The 18,714-nt window shown below is 37.3% G+C and overlaps 1 protein-coding gene across 14 annotated transcripts in view; it reads left to right on the forward strand.

Annotated features, from left to right (window-relative positions):
- Positions 1-443: 443 nt before the first annotated feature.
- Positions 444-18,714, forward strand: part of PPFIA2 (PTPRF interacting protein alpha 2) — a 475,555-nt gene continuing 457,284 nt past the window's right edge. For 4 of the 14 annotated variants that reach the window (XM_019455221.2, XM_019455218.2, XM_019455219.2 and 1 more), the window contains exons 1-2: positions 972-1,390; positions 5,576-5,826. In XM_019455221.2, coding sequence (XP_019310766.1) covers positions 5,578-5,826 — 249 coding nt within the window. In that variant the 5' untranslated portion in view covers positions 972-1,390; positions 5,576-5,577. Of the gene's footprint in view, positions 553-970; positions 1,391-5,575; positions 5,827-18,714 lie in introns of those variants that run through there. The other 10 variants (XM_019455225.2, XM_019455227.2, XM_019455229.2 and 7 more) reach the window with 5 other exon arrangements.

The raw sequence follows: 18,714 nt of genomic DNA on the forward strand, positions 1-18,714 counted from the left end.
GATGCCACCACACCCTAGCTTGACTCAGGTCAACCATGACTACCGTGCCTCGGTCCGGGGAGCAGGGCGCTGCTTAGAGAAATGACAAGCACGGAAGGCCAGAGAGCGAGAAGGTGCCCAAGCGCATCGGCCTCCCCACAGCACCAGCCGACACGCGCTTTCCTGCGGCGACCATTGTGCGGGGGGAAGCCCGGACGAGGAAGAGCGCACCCCCTGCCCACACCTGCCCACCCCCAGCCTTGGCTTCTCAGGGGGCGCTGGGACGGCCGCCAGCCCCAGCAGCCCGGGAGCGGCTTTGAGGGAGTCGTGTGTATCCGCGAGCGCGTGTGCGTGAGGAGGAGAGCAAAGACGTGATTACTTCAGAATTTATTTAAGGGCCGGTGGAAACCACTGCAGCAGCTTCCAGGGGAAGCCCTGGTTCCAGAGGAAGAGGAGGTGGCGGCTGCCAAGGAGGAGGAGGGGGGAGAGGCGGGGGAGGAGGAGCGGCGGCAGCGACAGCACGAGGCGAGTGAGGAGAGACGATGCTGTAGCGTCCGCACCGGCTCCCGGCAGGTTGGTCCCCCCCGGCCGACTGGTGCAAGCAACGAGGCTCGCCAAGAGGCTGGGAGGAGAGTCGGGTGTGGGGGGCCGACGGCTCGCCTCTCCGGGGAAGAGGCGCCTCTTTTGAGTTCGATGAGACGCCCTGGCGCGGAAACAGTCTGGGGGCCGGGAGACGACCTGTCGTGCTCCCCGCATCCCTGGGGAGTCGCTTCCCTTTAGCTTCCCAACTCTCGGCGTTAGCCATCAACTCCGGAGAGGCTCCGGGTGGGGGCATGGGTGGAGAACTTCTCTTCCAGATACTCCTCTCGCCTTTCCCCAAAGCTCGCGCTTGCAGGGACCCCCCTCCGGGTGGCCTGCGAGGGGGGATGGTGGCCGGGGGGGGGAGGGGGGGAGCGGCGCCGCTAGGTTAAGTTTCTGTGAGTCCAACCCAGTCCCCTGCTCCCGGCTTCCCGCCCCGGGTCACCAGCTGCACGCGGGAAGCCGAGGCTGCTCCGCCAAAGGGGCCGCTACTGCTTTAAGAGCCGCCTCCCCCTCTCCTCCCTTTGACAATGGTCTGAACCGAGCTCTGCTTCCCAAAGCAAAATTTGTAATATGCCATTTTTCCGATGGACGCTTCTCCTTTTGGCTGCTGACGGAGCCGCGGGAAGATGCCGGGCTGCTGCCACGCCACCCAGCCGGGGCACGTTCAGGGAGGGCGCCGGGGCACGCGAGTGTCTAAGCTGCCTTTCTCCTCCGGTTGCTAGGGAAATGGTCCAGGAGTGCCGGCTGTGAGCTTCCCCTCTCGTCAAGCCTGAGACTGCGGTTGTCATTGATCAACTGAAGAAGCAGGACCCGAAATTACAGACATTAGGTACCGAAACTGTGTTCGAGTTGCAAGGTTTCCATTCCGCCTTGTTTATTTATTTATTTATTTTTTTACCACCCCCCTCCCCGGCCCCACCCCGCCCCCAGGGAAGATGAGATGCAAATTCCTCCTTGCCAATTACTGTTCCATACCTTTTGCTTTCCACCCCCATCCTCTCCCTTCTCCTGTTTCTCCACCTCCTCCCGACTTGGCTGTCTCTCGTTGGGCAAACCATACAGAATTTTAGTGTGGAAATTATGAAGTCAACTTCAGGGTGGTGGTGGGGGGGTGTGGCTGAGAGATAACTGTCCAGCTGTGTGGCGAGGGCTGGCTCCTGGCCATCTGTAAAAGCACTGGGGTAAAGAAAGTGCAAAATGCTTCCATTAGAGGTGGTAATAATATTTCCTGAGGACAAGGGATTTCAAAGAGTTAAATAGGAGGAGGAATATTCATGTAATGTAATCAGACAATGGCTAGGATTTCTCTCCTTGTGGGTTAACTGAGGTGGAGCTGGGTTGGTTCTTAAGACTAAATCTTTGAAGAGGAAACTAACTACCCAGAATAATTGCATCTTTGCCTCTAGTCGGGTCTAAATCCCAAGGATTTGCTTCAATAAAGTGATTCATTGACAGAAAAAAAGCCTTTTGTAACATTGTCATATCTGAATAAGTACTTCTTGAGAGGCGTATATTACTAAGAAACACATTGGATCTTGAAAGCCCTTGGGTAACGACTCCAGTGGGCATTCAAAACTTTTATTTTGAAATCTGTGAGATCTGGAAGACAGTCAAGGTTACATACTAAGAGTAAGGGAGTTGGTTTTCCTGGTATAACATTCTTCCAGCTAAATTTAAGCACTGGGACAATTAAACCAATCAGATTATCATTTTTTTTCCCTTTCACAACAAAATAAACAATGTCTCTAACTAGGTCTTGAAACCTTAGGTAATTTAATGAACAGGCATCAACATCTAGAAGAGGATAACATAATTCATAAATTCAATTGGCTTTGGAGAGGGGTGCTGAAAAGGCAAATATCCAAGTGAGCTGTTAGGATGTCCTTCCTGGTTTTTCAGGAACTATGTGGTACAATACAATTTTTAAGACTGAAAATGATTGTAAAAGTTAAAAGTGGTATAGGAAGATGGAGTACACTAGAGGGTAGACAGCCTTTGGAAGTTGCTTCAGATGTTGGCCATTCTACAATAGGGTGTTTAACTCTTACCTTGAATATATGATCTTAATACCCAAATATGCATTTAGAAACAAGTTGTATTTTGTCTTCAGGGTTATACAAGTATTTTGTCATTTATATAAGACAGGATAGGAGTTCTAGTGCCAGAAACTAAGCTAGTTCATGAAAGTGGCCTTTAAATTTTTTAGAAAAAAATTTTTTCTTCTAGTTTTGGTGAAAAGACTTTAGATTTGCTCATCTGGGTTGTCTGTTGGTGAAGAAAAAGCAGATTAAGTCATCTATTTCCTAAGTAACTTTTGCATAGTTTAATTTCTCCCAATTGGATTTGAAGAGTTCAGAGTACCCACTGGAATTAAAACTTTAGGCCTAGAATTAGAATGAATCATAAAGGGAAAATATTCTGTCTGAAAAGGTTAATGTTGTTCACTTTATACAATAACTAAATAAATACTAGAATTTTTAATTGCCCTTTAGAATTTTACTGTGTTATCTCAGTCAGGTATTCTATTGAAGCCTTACAATGGGCTTGTTTTAAAAGAAAATCATGGATTCTACCCCTCCCTTACAGAAGAGAATACTGAGGTTTTGAGAGGTGATGTGACTTGCTCTCCTTCCAACGCCTTAGTTGTGAAATCAAGTTGAGTGAATTAATAGGCTAAGACCCTAAGTCCCTAAGCTACTTCTCATTGTAGCATCTCTGGACTGACTAAATCAGACACCAGCTTTTATACTGATATAAGAGCCTAAAGTTCGTGAATGTGTAATGTCCCATGGTGACACCAAGCCTTTGTTAGCACTAGGGTAGTATATCCAGGAGGGCATTGTAGCTGAGGTAATCACTGCAGTTATGCTTTTCCTTGGAATTTCAAGTTTTTATGAGTATTTCAGAGTTAAGATGCACGAAGGGCTTTTTCCCAAGAAGGATATGATGTAAAATACGGATTTAAGAATGTTTAAGTAACCCTAAAATGTAAACCTTGCAAGTGTTCTGGCACAAATTGTCACAGTGCTATAATTTCCTCTCCCAGTGTTTTGTTTTAACCTTAAATGTCAAAAAGAAACACATTGGCTCCTGCTAATGATTTCTCAGAATGACACAGCTGTTCAGTGTGTGGATTTTCATGCATGGCATGTGAACTAATTGTTTTTAATATTCAAATGCGTTGGAACATTTTTTTTCCCCCATTCCTTCTCAATTAATGAAAAGAAGATGTATAGCAGTTAGAAACGAGTCTTCTTTCCATTTTTGTGATAGTGTTTCAATAAAATTCAAATTGAGAAAAATACAACAAATATTATATTTTTATCTGTTAAGTGGTTAGCAATAGTAACAATGTGTGTGCGCACTCGCGTGTGCATTTAAATACATCTTATGTATCTATTCTTTTACTTATTTTAGGGTGAATAAGAAATTGAACAAGTCAATTCTTTTGCCTTCAGGTAGCCCAGTGTTTGGAGTGATGAGCAACAATTCAAACTATTATCTTGAATTATCCTACAATTCATCCCCCCCCCTTACATTTTTATGTAGAATATCAACCACAAGATACTTTCCTTTTATCTTTTAAAAAGTTTCTCCTAGTTTTCAGTGTGCCCTGACCAAATCATTCAGATAATTGAATTTATCTCCTCAATAACCCAATTTATATGAAGAATTGCATAAAAGTAATTAACTATTGACCTGTTAAGTCTGGACATTTTATTTGACTATATCACCAGAAATATTTTCCCCAAGGACAGGAATATATAGGCAGAAAAATGAATTGAACTCGCATTATAAAACCAAAGAATGCTCTAGGATCAACAGCAAAACCAGTATTTCTCCACATCAGCCTTCTGCAAAACCAAGCCCTCTAATTAATAGCTCCTGGCCTCAGTACAACAACTGAAATTGAGATGGGTTTGATTCTTTTTCAAACATAAGATAGAAGGTAAAAGGGAAAATGAGATAATTTCTGATTTTTAAAATGCTATACAGTATATCAGTATATCTAAAAGTCTGTTGTCTATTTTAAATCAAATTAATAAATGATTTAAAAATATTCTAAGCAGTTCATTTATTTCATGACTGGAACCTTGTGATTAACAGCTGAGATGTGAAGTTACTACATTAGCTAATGTAGTTTATGGTGTCTGTTTTGTGGAATATTTGAAAGAGTGTTAGCTTGTATTGTTTGGATGGAAAGCAGACAATGCAGTTCTCAGGAGACAAAGGAATACTAACAGTAATTAGGGGAATAATGACCTAAACAAACTTATGCACCTCAGTCTGTTTCATAAAGCCTCTATCAAATTTAGTCAATATCACTTTATCTACTTTATGTAGACCACCTTAACAATTTAGGTAGAGAGCACATAAAAGTAATAAAATGGGAGTTGTAAAGTCAAGAAACTATAAACTAGTTGGTATGCAAAAAAATCTGTTGGTAAAATTAAAAAGTCAAAACTGATTATTATATAAAATGAATACTCAATTATTCATAGGTTTCCTAAATGAACGAGTGAACATTAATTCATTCAATTATTTAAGTCATTCAAAAATCATTTACTTCCTACCCATTAAGAGCCAGACACTCTGCTTGCTTTTAACAATATAACAAATAAGGGTAAAATGGAGGTGTTAGCTATAAGAGATTTGTAAACTTACAGGTGAAGATCACTTATTAGTAAGTTGAATAACATATTACTATAAATTGAATTGGAGGAATAAATCATGAAAAAAACCCCAAATCTTCGAGAAGTAGGTGAAACCAAGTTGTATCTTGGGTAGAAGCTTTATAGATTATCAATAAAAGAGAAAGGGTGTAGATTGGCAGAAGTCAATGAATCATATTTCATTGAGGTCAAAATATTTAGTTGGAGTTGGAACAGTGTGTAGGAGAAGAAAGAGACAATCAGACTAATGAGTTGCAGAGTTTGGTGAGTTGAGGGTCAAGTGGCATTATCGCAAGTAGTTTCTTAGTACTAAGACTTCCCTCCCCTTTACTTCCTTTAAGCAATGATGTGTGAAGTGATGCCCACGATTAATGAGGACACCCCAATGAGCCAAAGGGGGTCCCAAAGCAGTGGCTCAGACTCAGACTCCCATTTTGAGCAGCTGATGGTGAATATGCTAGATGAAAGGGACCGTCTTCTAGACACCCTTCGGGAGACCCAAGAAAGCCTCTCACTTGCCCAGCAAAGACTGCAGGATGTCATCTATGACAGAGATTCGCTCCAGAGACAGCTCAATTCAGCCCTGCCACAGGTATGATTCCTGGTAATATTTGTCTTTCCTATTGCAATCACAAATGTGACAAGACTGCTTTATTTCTATTCTTAGAATTATCTTTTTGCTTAAAATGTATGATATGTATGTTTTGGTGAGAAAAGCATAAGAATAGATTACTACTGGTTCACATAAAATCTTATCTTAAATTTGTAGTACTTTGGTGATGGTGGGTGTGAAGGCTGAGTTCCTATCAGGTCTTTCTTTTGAAAATTTTATCTGAATGTTTTGGTGGGTGTAGAAAAATCACCTGTTGATCAGCTTTCAATCACCCAAATATGGGAATAGTTAGTTTTCTCTTTCTTGCTCTTTAAACAGTATTATGACATTTGGAAATATGTGTTTTCCATTTTCAGCTGTGTGGTCTGTCTTTGGAAATAATCATAGTTTGGAAGTCTACTGTCTTTCTTTAAAAATGCCTAGCACCTGCTCAAAAATTCTTGGAATTTTCAATGTATTATACCCCCTTCTTCAAAAACATTTCAACCAGTTTCTTGAAAATATATTTTGGAAGTTAGAGAAAAGGCAAAAGTTCAGCCTTACTCTAAGAAACTTAAAATTGTTAGATTAGCTATTTTTCAATATGTTTGTCAAGCATCTTATTTTATAGAAAAAGATACCATTTTAAGAATTTCAAGCTTATTTACATACAAAGTTAGTACTGACACTCAATTTTCTTATTTAAGAATAGAATAATTGTGTTTGTTTTAGGTATGAGAAAAATTATAGAATATGAATGATATTTTTAATAATCAACCCCAATACACTATATTTTTCTCTTAAATACAAATTTGATTGGCCCTCCACTTTAACGACAGTATAGAAATGTTGACAAGTTGACCTCTCTCCATGAAGTTATGTCTTGTAGCAAATATCTTTTCATAAAAATTGAAAATTATATAATCAAAGTTGATAAAATTCTAAACCCAGATGTACTATTAACTTGAAGTGTGTTGTTGAGATATTAAAGACTCTCAGAATGGAAAGGATCACCTAGAATCCTTTATCACATCCCCACTAGGTAACCCCATAACCCTATATGAAGAACTCTTGTTGTAGTCCTTTTTGTTTTCAGTTTGTCTTGTGTTAAGATGCAATACTGTTTTCTGTAACCCTCACCCGTTGGTACACCGGTTTATTTAATTACACAGAATGAGTTGATTCATCTCAAAAGACAGCTATCATATCTTTACCTAGAGTTATATTTTTCAGCTGTATTGAATATTTTGATTATAATAACATCTAAAATTTTAAGTTTTTTTTTAAATTGTTTAATGTTTATTTATTTTTGAGAGAGACAGAGACAGAGTGTGAGCAGGGGAGGGACAGAGAGAGAGGGAGACACAGAATCTGAAACAGGCTCCAGGCTCTGAGCTGTCAGCACAGAGCTCGATGTGGGGCTCAAACTCATGAACCATGAGATTATGACCTGAGTCAAAGTTGGACGCCCAACCCACTGAGCCACCCAGGCACCCCTAAAATTTTAAGTTTTGGATTTGAATTATATTGGTCTGCAATCTCTTATCTCAACACTCTGGGGCTAGTGTGTTTCAGAGTTCAGAATTTTCTTGACTTTTTTGTAAGTAAATGATGTATATTATGGAAAACTAGATGCATTCTGGGAAGCACCCTATAATTCTATGTTTTCATATCTGAAAAGGATTATATGAATATTCCTATTGCATGGAAAAAATAAAGACCATAAATCTCTCACATTAGTACAGCTTTAGTTTTGTACCTATCAAGTTTGCAACATACTTACAAATAAAATATCAGTTTTCAGGGTATATGGGTTTTGGAATTATAGGTTAGGGATTATGAACCTGTATATTCAGATGGACATAGTCCCAAAGTCTTTTGTGAATACTTTGACACTTTTCTTGTTGTTGATTTACATCTTACTATTCTACGTATTTGAATAATGCCTGCAATTCACAGGTCCTTAAAGACAGTGATGGTCCTATAATATTTTTAAAGTAAATTTTAAATAATCTAATCTGTAACTTAAGCGCTCTGGGTATCCTGCAGGCAACAGAGGAATATTTTTCTTTAACTGGTATCTTTGAATATTTTTGACTTTTTTGTAAGCAATGTGCCTGCACTGTTCAGTGGCATTGCATTGGATACTTAGCTGGAAGGAGAAAATGACTACTATAAATGTGTGTTTTGAGACAGAATAAAGCATGTAAAATTGAAAACTACTACAATAACATAAAAATGAAAATTATTTTAACAAACATGGGATAGAATTCAAAGCAGAGTCAATCAAACTTTATGACACACTATGTTTTATATAATACTTTTAGGTGTTGGTGATTTGATGCTTTGCTTTAGTCACTTTCTCTCAGAACATTCCTTTATGAACAAACTTAGCGATGATTTTAACAATCCTAACCATATAAAGTATTTTGTAGCCATAGTGTTTAGTTTTTCATCACTTGATTGGGCGTAACTGTGTTTAAAGAGTACTTATAATTGCACATCACCAGGCCTGATGTTTCTAACCTTCACACTCAATTTTCTACCTTTCTTATGCACAGATGAATTTAAATGTTCCATAGAACCTCAGTTTCAACATGCCCCAAACTCAGTCATCCTCTGCCTCCCATTCCCCACCCAAATCTGGGTGCTCTATCTCCTCACCCAGACACCTGACAGTCCTAAATTCAATCATCATTTAGCCATGTTGTTTTTAATCTTCTAAATAATTCTCAAATCTCTCTATATGTTTTTTGTTTGTTTTTGTTTTTGCACCTGGTCCCAAACTTCTTTGTTTTTACATCTCCTAACATTTCCACTTTAGCAAATGCGTCATGCCATGTGTTTGAATAATATTGCTCAGCTTGCAGGATCTCCATAAGCTTCAGGCTTTTCCGGTCTCTCCTTTGTACATATTCATCTCTATGCCCATAATGTTTTTTCTCAATGTCTTTGCTTCACGTCTAAACTTAGCCAAGACTTTATCTCTTCCAGGAAGGCTTCTCTGAACCCTCAAGTACATTTCCTCTGTGTTCCTTAGCCTTATAATTTCCCATATTATCATTAAATTATCTGTGTATATGCCTGTTTCCCAACCTGGACTATATGCTTCTTCAGAACAGGAGCATATCTTAATCCTCTAACCCTGTGAACCAGTGGAGTACCAGGTCTGGAGTGAGGGCTTTTAAAGTAAAATCAGAACTAAATGCATATTCATTTGGATGGAGAAGTAGCAATAAACTTGATACAGGAAGATCTAGTTTGTATTGTGGCTCTTCTGTGCATCATCAACTTGAGTCAGGACTTCAGGTTTCCAGGCTATAAAAATCAGTTCATACTAATACTTCACAGGGTAGTCTGTGATGATTAAAGAAAATAATATAAGTAAAAACTAATTAATTTGCAATGTATAAATATAAAAAGGCTTGCATTTGTTTTGTCTCCAATGCCAAAAGATAAATTAATTTCTGTATATGTATGGAGCGTTAGAATAATTTACTAGGAATATTAATCAAATAGTTTTAAAATTTTTGAGTACAGGACAGATATTTGTCAATTACTAGTATGCTTATTAAGAATATTTACAGGAAAGGTAAGAGGAGGTAAGAGGAGTGAACTTTCCATTATAAAAAGTCCATTTTATATATATATATAATTTATATGAAGATATATTTATATTTAGTTTATATTTACATATTTTTATTTACAGTATTAAAAAATTGCTATATTATTTATATTCTATTTTTATATTTATTTATATTATTTATATATAGATATATACATATATATTATACATAAAATATATTAGTTCTTCATTTAGCATATATTGAGGGTCTTCTGTGTATTATTAACTAGTTACATGTATTTAAAAAGGGGATAAAGGAGAAAAGGCACATTATTTGGCTCCCAGAGAACTTAGGAAATAAATTTGCTTAGAAACAATATATAAACGAACCCAACTTAATATAGTACCAGAAGATTGTACAAGTATTGAAAAAATTTTGAGCTATAATCTAGGCATATGATTAAATATAGAAACTTTCATGTGTAAAGTGATATTAAGGAGGTCTTTTTACGAAAATGTTGGAAATAATTCAAATATATTCTGTGTGGAGTTGTAGAGTTGCGCATAGGGCCCTCTCAAAGACTTTTGGGGGGTTAAAGTTCAGCCTATGCTCTTCTTTCTAGTCTAGGCCTGAGGTTCCTAATTTGCACAAAGGAGACAGATTAACTAGCAGCATGCCTGAGTTTTGTTTTTATTTTTTGAAAGACTATATAGGAATCAAATAAGGAGAATAACTGAAAGATTTGTTTGTCAAAGGGTTGTAGTGTAGGAATGAAATTTTATATACTGGCAGTGGAGGAATATGACCTGTTAACAATAGGAGTTTGTACACAGTATGATCAGTAGAATTTGGAGTGAACTGGTGACATGATGAGGTAATGATGAAGGAATATTACTCTGCCATTTTGATTTAGGATGGATTACATAATGTACTCATTAGCTATCTATCGCTGTGTAGAAAGACAAATACCATATGATTTCACTCATATGTGGAGTATAAGAAACAAAACAAATGAGGAAAGGGGAAAAAAGAGACAGGCAAACCAAGAAACAGACTCTTAACTATAGAGAACAAACTAATAGTTACTGGAAGGAAGGTAGGTGGGGGGATGGGTAAAATAGGTGATGGGGATTAATGTGTGAGCTTGTTGTGATGAACATCAGGTGTTGTATGGAAGTGGTGAATCACTACATTATACACCTAAAACTAATAACTGTATGTTAACTAACTGGAATGTTAATAAGAACACTTAAACAATAAATAAAATTATGCTATGTAACAAACAACACAAAATCTCAGTGTAAAACCTCATGTAAAATTTTGGATTTATGGAATTCAGCTGATCTTGACTTAGATTGGTTGATCTTGCCTGGGCTCATTTACGCCCAGTTTATGGTTAGCCCAATTTATGGTTAGCTGAAGGTTGGCTCAGTTAGCTGTATGTTGTGGCTATTGTTTGAATTAGGATGGCCTTGGCTGGACCAACTGGGGCCATTCATCTCTATGTATGTGTGTAATCCTGCAATAGGCTAGCCCTGGCAAGTTCTCATGGTCGTGGAAGAGGAGTAAGAGCAAAGCAGAGACAAGCAAGTGGTTTTTAAGCTTCTGGTTGAGTCTTATTTTGGTAAAAGTTATGGCCAAGCCCAGAGACAGAGTGGAAGGCAATACATAATTACATGGCAAAATTACAGGAGGGGATGAAGCATAAGGACCACCACGGTAACTGGTCTATCACAAATATAAGCTAAAAGGGTCATTTGGGCCATTATTATGTTAGGGACAGCTTATTGTGATAATGTAATAATTCTGGTGGGTTGTGGGAATTTGAAATAGGATTGTGCAACTTGAATCTAAGAAAGACAATAGAAATGTAAAGAATGTTGGGGAGAAAGGATGGACAAAGACTGGTAATGAACTGAATGGCAAAGACTTGGAAGTTGAGTCAGAAGATCTGAATTTGAATTGGAGTTCTTCCACTTATTAGCTGAGGGACCATTGGTAAGTAACTTGACTTCTCTGAAACTCTATTTCCTTAATTCAAAGGAGGGATGATATCCTCTCTTGGGAGTGGTTAAAAGGAGGCATGTATATATTCTTCAGAAACCTTGAACATTTAAAAATGTCAGGAGTCATTTTTCATTAATTGGTTTGTGCTAGTAGTTTACTCTGAGAGGAATTAAGTTAAAGGAAGCTACTTAAGGAGAGCAGGAATATGTTTATATTTTGACATTTTAAAATGCAAAATATTTAAGTGACACTTATGGAGAGTCACTTTTATTCTGGAGACAGACTACCTCCTAGGTATCTTTGTGGCTTGCAACGTACTAGCTCAGTGACTCTGGTTAAAGTAGTTAATTCAAATAATGATAGACCTACCTCATAGGATTATTATGAGGAATAAATGACCTGGAACATGTCAAATGATCAATTCAATGCCTCACAGATAGTACATGCTCAATAAATGTTAAATGCCGCTATTGATGCTGTTATTATTATTATAGATATTATCATAATTATCCTTAGCCAACCTTAACTGCATAATTTTGCTGGGTAATAATGAACACCAGCACGAATTGAAAGCACTAAAATGCCGTACTCTCTGCAATCTTTATCAAATTTTGGAAGTCCTTTATCTTTTTTTAAAAAAAAATTCTTAACTACACTCTTCTAAATGGCTTCCCCCAATTTTCCACTTCCTCAATGACCAGTTTCACATGTCCCGTGATTGAGTCAAACAATATCCCTTCTTATTCTACTGAGAAGATAATATCTGGATTGAACTCTTTCCTTTTCAATGAAACCTAATGTTAGTGCACTAAGCATTTTATCCCTTGCTCTGTCAAAGATGCTACATCTTTTGCTGCCTCTTATTATAGTTATTCTATTTTCTTAATGTGCTTTTCTTTCTTCCAGTTAGTTATTTTTCCCCTGGCCAAATGAAATGGTGTTCACAAGCAGCCTTTGTTTCTCATGATTTAGATCTCTTTATTTATATGTCTTTCTTAACCTTTATTTTCAGATGTCTATCATCACCATTTTCTTAAAAATACACTTCTGCATGCCATCACTGGATACAGATTTTGCAAATCTAGTGATCCTCTTTCATTGCCATGCTCCTTGGCATCTCTGTGCCAAGCAATACTATTAATTATTTCATCTTATAATTCCCATGTCCTTAATTCTTTATAACCATTCCTTTCCTAGATTACTAGTTTTGATGTCCCCTAATACTGATTCTCTTCCCACAAATCCCTGTACATTTATTTATTCCATACTCATCTTCATTTTCTTGTGTTGTCCAATCTTAAGCATTGCCCTTTTTGTTTAAGGCTAGTACCTGCCTCTAGATCTTTGATGTCCCCTTCTCATGTCCTTTTGATTATTTTTTTGTCTCTACTATCTTCAATCTTTCTTGCTCTATCAGTTGGCTTTTTTGTAACATATCCAAATCAATTTCTTAAAAGTAAAAGTACAACAATACCCACAAAAGAGTTGCTTAACACTGTGTCTCCGCTTAGCTACCAGTCTATCTTTTCTTTTCCTGTAACTTTATTTCCCAACTTGCCTGTTCTCACTGTCTCAATTTCTTCATTTTCTATTCACCTTTGAGCAATTGAAGTCTGGCTTTCCCTCAGATTCCCTGCTCAAAATGATGTAATCAGCAGCCAAGTGATGGATGCAGTAGGTCTGTTTTATTAAAATTCACTGCAAAATTTGACACTGTGATGACTCCCTTCTCAAAGAGCGAAACAAAACAAACTAAAAAGCCAAACACCTTACACTGTTAACTTGTATGACACCACACTATCTTGGTTTTTAAACATTTTTGACTTTTTCCTCCCCATTTCCTTTTCTGTGAATCCACTCCTTAAATGTTAAATAATGAAGATATGATGGGGGCACCTAGGTGGCTTGGTCAGTTAAGTGTCCAACTCTTGGTTTTGGCTCAGGTCATGATCTCACAGTTTATGAGTTCAAGCCCCGCATAGGGCTCTGGGCTGACAGTGCGAAGCCTGCTTGAGATTCTCTCTCTCCCTCTCTCTCTTTACCCTCCCTGCTTATGCTGTCTGTCCCTCTCTCTCTCATCCAAAATAAATAAATAAATCTAAAAAAAAAGATATAATGAATAATAACAATAGCTAATATTTCTAAACACTCCCACTAGGCTAGGCAATGTTTTATTTAAGTATTCAGATATTAAAATGGGGGTCTTTCTGTCTTTCTCTTTGAAAGAGGCTAAATAAGTGAGGTGTAACTATTTGCAGAAAGTACTAGGACATAATCCAACTAATAAGTCCAACGTTAGTTCAAACTCCATTTTAAGTCTCAACAAAGGTTGAGGTGGTAAAGCTAGAAGAGAGACTGGATTGTTTTGGAGAGCTGTTGGTTTGTTGTACACAATCTACCATTCCATGTAGGAGGGATGGGGTGATTACCATTCAGTTGAACCAAGTGAGAGGAACTTCAGGGCAGACACTTATGAGAACTTGATGTATTTCCTCCAGAAGCCGAAGGATATAGTCTGAAGTCTAAAAGCCACAGCTGTGGCTGGAGATGCCCCTGCCTCTATAATAGATTAGAAAGTCACATGGTAGGAAAGCTTCAAGTCCTCCAATGTCAGAATAAAGGTTGGTAAGATTTTGAAGCCCAGGTCCCAGGTGGTGAATAACGAGAGAGAAATTGGAGGATTGATTTCAAAGGACAAACAGAGCTAGTCAAATAAAACTGGGGAAGACAGATTCTTTGAGAAAGCCATGAACCTGCCCCAGAAGAAGGGTCATTAATTGTGTATTTGCCATTCAGAAAGCCCTGAACACACATGACAATTGTGTCAGCCACATTCCACTGTGATCTTTCATTCCAATTTCACTTTCCTAGGGTCTGACTCTGGAACGGTCAGGAATTGTTGCTGTGAATGTAGGCTATCAGCATGAAGGAGACTGCCTTGTCCCACCCTCCATTGTAGACTTTAAAGCTTGAAACAAGCCTGAGCTAAGTGAAAGGGTGAGCTTTAGGCAGGACAGAAGCTTGGGGCTTTGTATATTATATAGTCCTATATGGAATGAAACTATGAAATTGTTAGACTACTTAATTCCCAAACAAAAGGACAGATAGTTTATTTTCTAAGCATGAGCAGAAAAGCTAAGACACCCACCTGAAATTTTATTTGGGGTTCATTTCTTCACCTGAGGAAATCAGGAGACACAGAAATGTTGATTTCTGAATCCAGCTCCTTCATTAAACTGGTTAGATGTATCATCTCAGTTAATCCTCAAAACATTCCAATGAGGTCGTTATTATTATTATTCCCATTTTACAGATGATACAACCGAGGCACAGAGAGGTTAAGTAACTTGTTCAACACCACACAGTTGGTAAGTGGTACTCACCAGGATTTTATTCATGGCTTACTTTTGTTTTACTCTGAGCCATCTCCTTCATCTCATTATGCTCATTAGATACAAAGAAACCTTTCTTGAAACCTTCTTTATGAGACATGGGCCATTGAAAGTATTTCTCATGACTACTGCTAAGTTTTTAATAAGGCAAACATTATGATTTAAATATGAAAAGATTATTAGAGTTCATATAATTATACACACAATTATTTAAGAATCTCAGTTCTTTGTATTTATAAATTTACCTTTTAATGTATTAAGCATACTTCATAGCCCATCATCTACTTTTTATAAGCAAGAGTGTATGGGTTGCATGGAAAAGTATTTAACAAGAAATTATAGTACGTGGGTTTCATTTTCAACTTTGTGAAACCCCGTGACACAGAAAAACCAGTGAACTTCTGAGGCTTCTTGTTTACTTACATGTAAATGGGTAATTCTGGTTCCCTCTAATATGTTGAATACTTTTGTTAATTTCAAATGATTATAAGGGTATAGACTTCAGCTTTATTGATTTAATAATCACAATTTAATAAACAATTGCTATTTATTTTTATTTAATTTTTATTTGGGGGGGCACACAAGCTAGGGAGATGGGTAAAGGGAGAGAGAGAGAAAAAAAATTTTAAGCAGGCTCTGCACCCAGTGCAGAGCCTGACATGGGGCTCGATCCCATGACTCTGGGATCATGACCTGAGCCAATATCAAGAGTCGAACGTCCAACTGACTGAGCCACCCAGGCGCCCCAAACAATTGTTTTTTATACAACAAATATTTTAGGGCCTACCATGTGTGAGGTTCTATGCTTACAGTATAGTGTTGCTGATAACTATGCTTTATTTTAAAACTTGACTAACCATGAGTCCTAGGAATGTATTGTAACAAGAAGGTAATGCCTACAATCCACTGGATATCATGTTCATTAGTAAATTCTTTGAAATGAGAGTTATTTCTAGTTGCTCCATTGCCTTTTATCCTCTAATGTAATGAACCGTCCATGTTCCTTGAAAAGGGCAGTCCCTCTTTTGTGTTCTAGAAATCACCCCCTCTTGCTATTTCAGGACAAAACGTTTCCCCTCTTTTTCCTACATCATTAAAAAAAAAATTCTATTACCAACTCACCTAACCAAGTTACCACCCCATTTCTTTCCCTTTACAGCAAAAGTTTAAAAAAATTGTCTACAATCATTATTTCTCATTTCTCTCCTCCTGTTTTCTCCATTTTCTCTTGAATCTACTCTAGCTGGGCATTTACCGCAAAAACTTCTAACCTGCTTTGTGAACAATACCTGTAATCTCCATAGTGCTAAACGCATTGGTCAATTCTCAGTCTCATTCCTGTTTATCAGCTGTATTACATACTTTGGGTCTCTTCTTTTTTGAAACACTTGCTTCATTTGGCTCTAGTGCAGTGCATTTGCCTGCTTTTCCTCCTATCTCTTTGGTCACTCCTCAGTCTTTTTTGTTAGTCATTCTTAATCTTCCTGACCTATTAATGCTTGATTATTCCAGGATTCAGTTCCTGTACTTTTTCTCTTTCCATCTTGGGCTAATACCAGTGATGATTTCTCCTATCTCCTAGCTTTATGTATTATCTAACTATTGATGACTTCAGAGTTGACCTCCCAAACCCAGACATTCCCATGACCTTCAGACTCCTATTGTCAAATGTAGAAATTAAACATGTCTCAAACTGAGTTCATGATCTTCACTTACTCTTCTGCATCTAAATTAATAGCAACGTCAGTCTTCTTTTGGCTTAGGCCAAAACCTCAGTGTTTTATTTCTTTCACGTTCTGTATTCCATCCAGCAGTGAAGTGTCTCTATTTTATCTTTAAAATATATGTAGACTTGAACCACAATAATCACTTGTACAACTCCATCCTGGTCAGAGTCACCATCTCTTACCTGGATTAGACAGTATTTTCCTTTCTCCTTGCTCATGTCTGTACCTCATTAATCTATTGCCAACATAACAACAAGAAAGATCCTGATTCTGATAAAAGGTAAGTCAAGTTTTGTTTCATATCTGCTCAAGTGTCTGAAATGCCTCCCCTTCTCACTGTAAATGCCCAGGTCTTTAAATTGGAGTAAAGTTCTAACAGCCCTCCCCTTTTTCTGTCTGATAGCATCTCCTGTAGTTTTCTAGCTCATCCACTCTACTCCCACTATCCTGGTGTCCTTGCTGTTCAACATGTCAGGCATTCAACTGTGTTAGGGTCTTCGCACTGGTGTTCCTTAGGCCTGGAAAGTTGTCCCCCAGACAGCTATGTGACTGGCTCTTTCAACTCTTTAGGGCTTTACTCAGATACCACTTTCTCAGTGAGGCCCTACCTGAGCAATGTATTTTAAATTAAAATAGCTCCCTCCTTAATATTTCCAATCCCTCTTCTCTGCTTTTTCTTCCTAGCACTTATCACCATCCAACACAGTGTATACTTTATTTATTTATTTATTTTTGCCTTATTTTCTATGTCTTTCTTCCTCCACTAGATTCTGTTCCATGAAACCTGGGAACTCTTTTCTAATGATTTACAGCTGTATTTTCTGCCCACAACAGTATCTGGCACTTAGTTATTGTTCAAAAATACTAAATAATGAAATGAAAACAAAAGTCATTCTTTTGCTTATTGAACACATTCTCTGTGGTATCTAGTTTGTGCTTATTTGGCAAGTCTCATACAGTCATAAAGAATTACATATACTGACAGAACAGGAAAACAAATACAATTTATACAGTATTATGGCTAAAGTGTTTATAACACTAAAGTCATAGTATATATGAGGCTGGTGTTGATATTATACCTCAAAGGTCCTTCTAGAATGAAGTGGGTTTTATATCAAAAGATTGTGGCATTTTTAAAATATTTTATAAATCAGAGCAAGGAGATCAGAATGTAAATGGCTTGCTTTGAAGGTATGAACAAAAGATATTAGTCCAAGGCTTTTTTACTTCAAATTCCACTTTTTTCACATTTTCATGTTCTTTTATAGGGAATTTATTGCTTAAATTAAACCAGCTTTCATGAAAGAAATGATGTGGAGAGCTGTGCAATGTCATAATACTACTACCATGATTTGAAATCTATATACAAGTTTTATTTCATGGAAACAGAAAAATAAAAGAATATTTTGGTTAATTTTTATTTTTTAACAGTTTATCTTTTAATTACTGATTTTCTATTTCTTTCTTTCTTTCTTTCTTTCTTTCTTTCTTTCTTTCTCTCTCTCTCATTCTCTCAGAAGGAATTATATCAACAGAAAAACAGCTGTTAGTATTCTCAAGATGAATTTCTAACTTGAGTTTTCCAATCAATTTTATAGCATAATTAGGTGTGCTTAATACTAGCATGCATATGATTCATTTGTTTTTATTAATCCTTGAAGAAAAATTCTAGGTTCAGTAACAGAGACCTTGAAATTTACAGTTTACTTTTTCTTGGTCTTTTTTCTTCAGGACCTTATAGCTTAAGGCTAGATAGCAACCATCACAATGTTCTAGTTTGGGAAAAGAGAGAGTTTAGAACTGTAGTTTAGAATGCTTTACAAACATGACTTTCACACTCTAGTTAATTATATCACACATTTTTGCATCCATTTCTGCAATTTAATTGGTTTAGCTCTCTATTAGCTTATATGTCACAGATCTTAAGTGGGCACCTAAAATTTGTTGTCTGATTACTTAACAATCATAAAGATTACGTGAATAATTCTTAGTGAAGATTAGTAGATCGAAGGGAAATAGTGCTTGAATTTAAATTTTTCTTTGCATTGCAACTGAGTTTGTGACTCTAACTTTTTTTTTTAATACAGTTCTAATTTCCCCCAAGTGCAACAGAATTTATTGAGTGAGATTTTGAATGATTGGTACTTTCTTCCTTGGGCCTTGAATTAGGACAAATTTTCCCCAAAATGGAACTTT

The sequence above is a fragment of the Panthera pardus genome, unplaced genomic scaffold (genome assembly GCF_024362965.1).
Source record: "Panthera pardus isolate Hobbes unplaced genomic scaffold, ASM2436296v1 HiC_scaffold_6, whole genome shotgun sequence".
NCBI classification, from domain to species: Eukaryota; Metazoa; Chordata; class Mammalia; order Carnivora; family Felidae; genus Panthera; species Panthera pardus.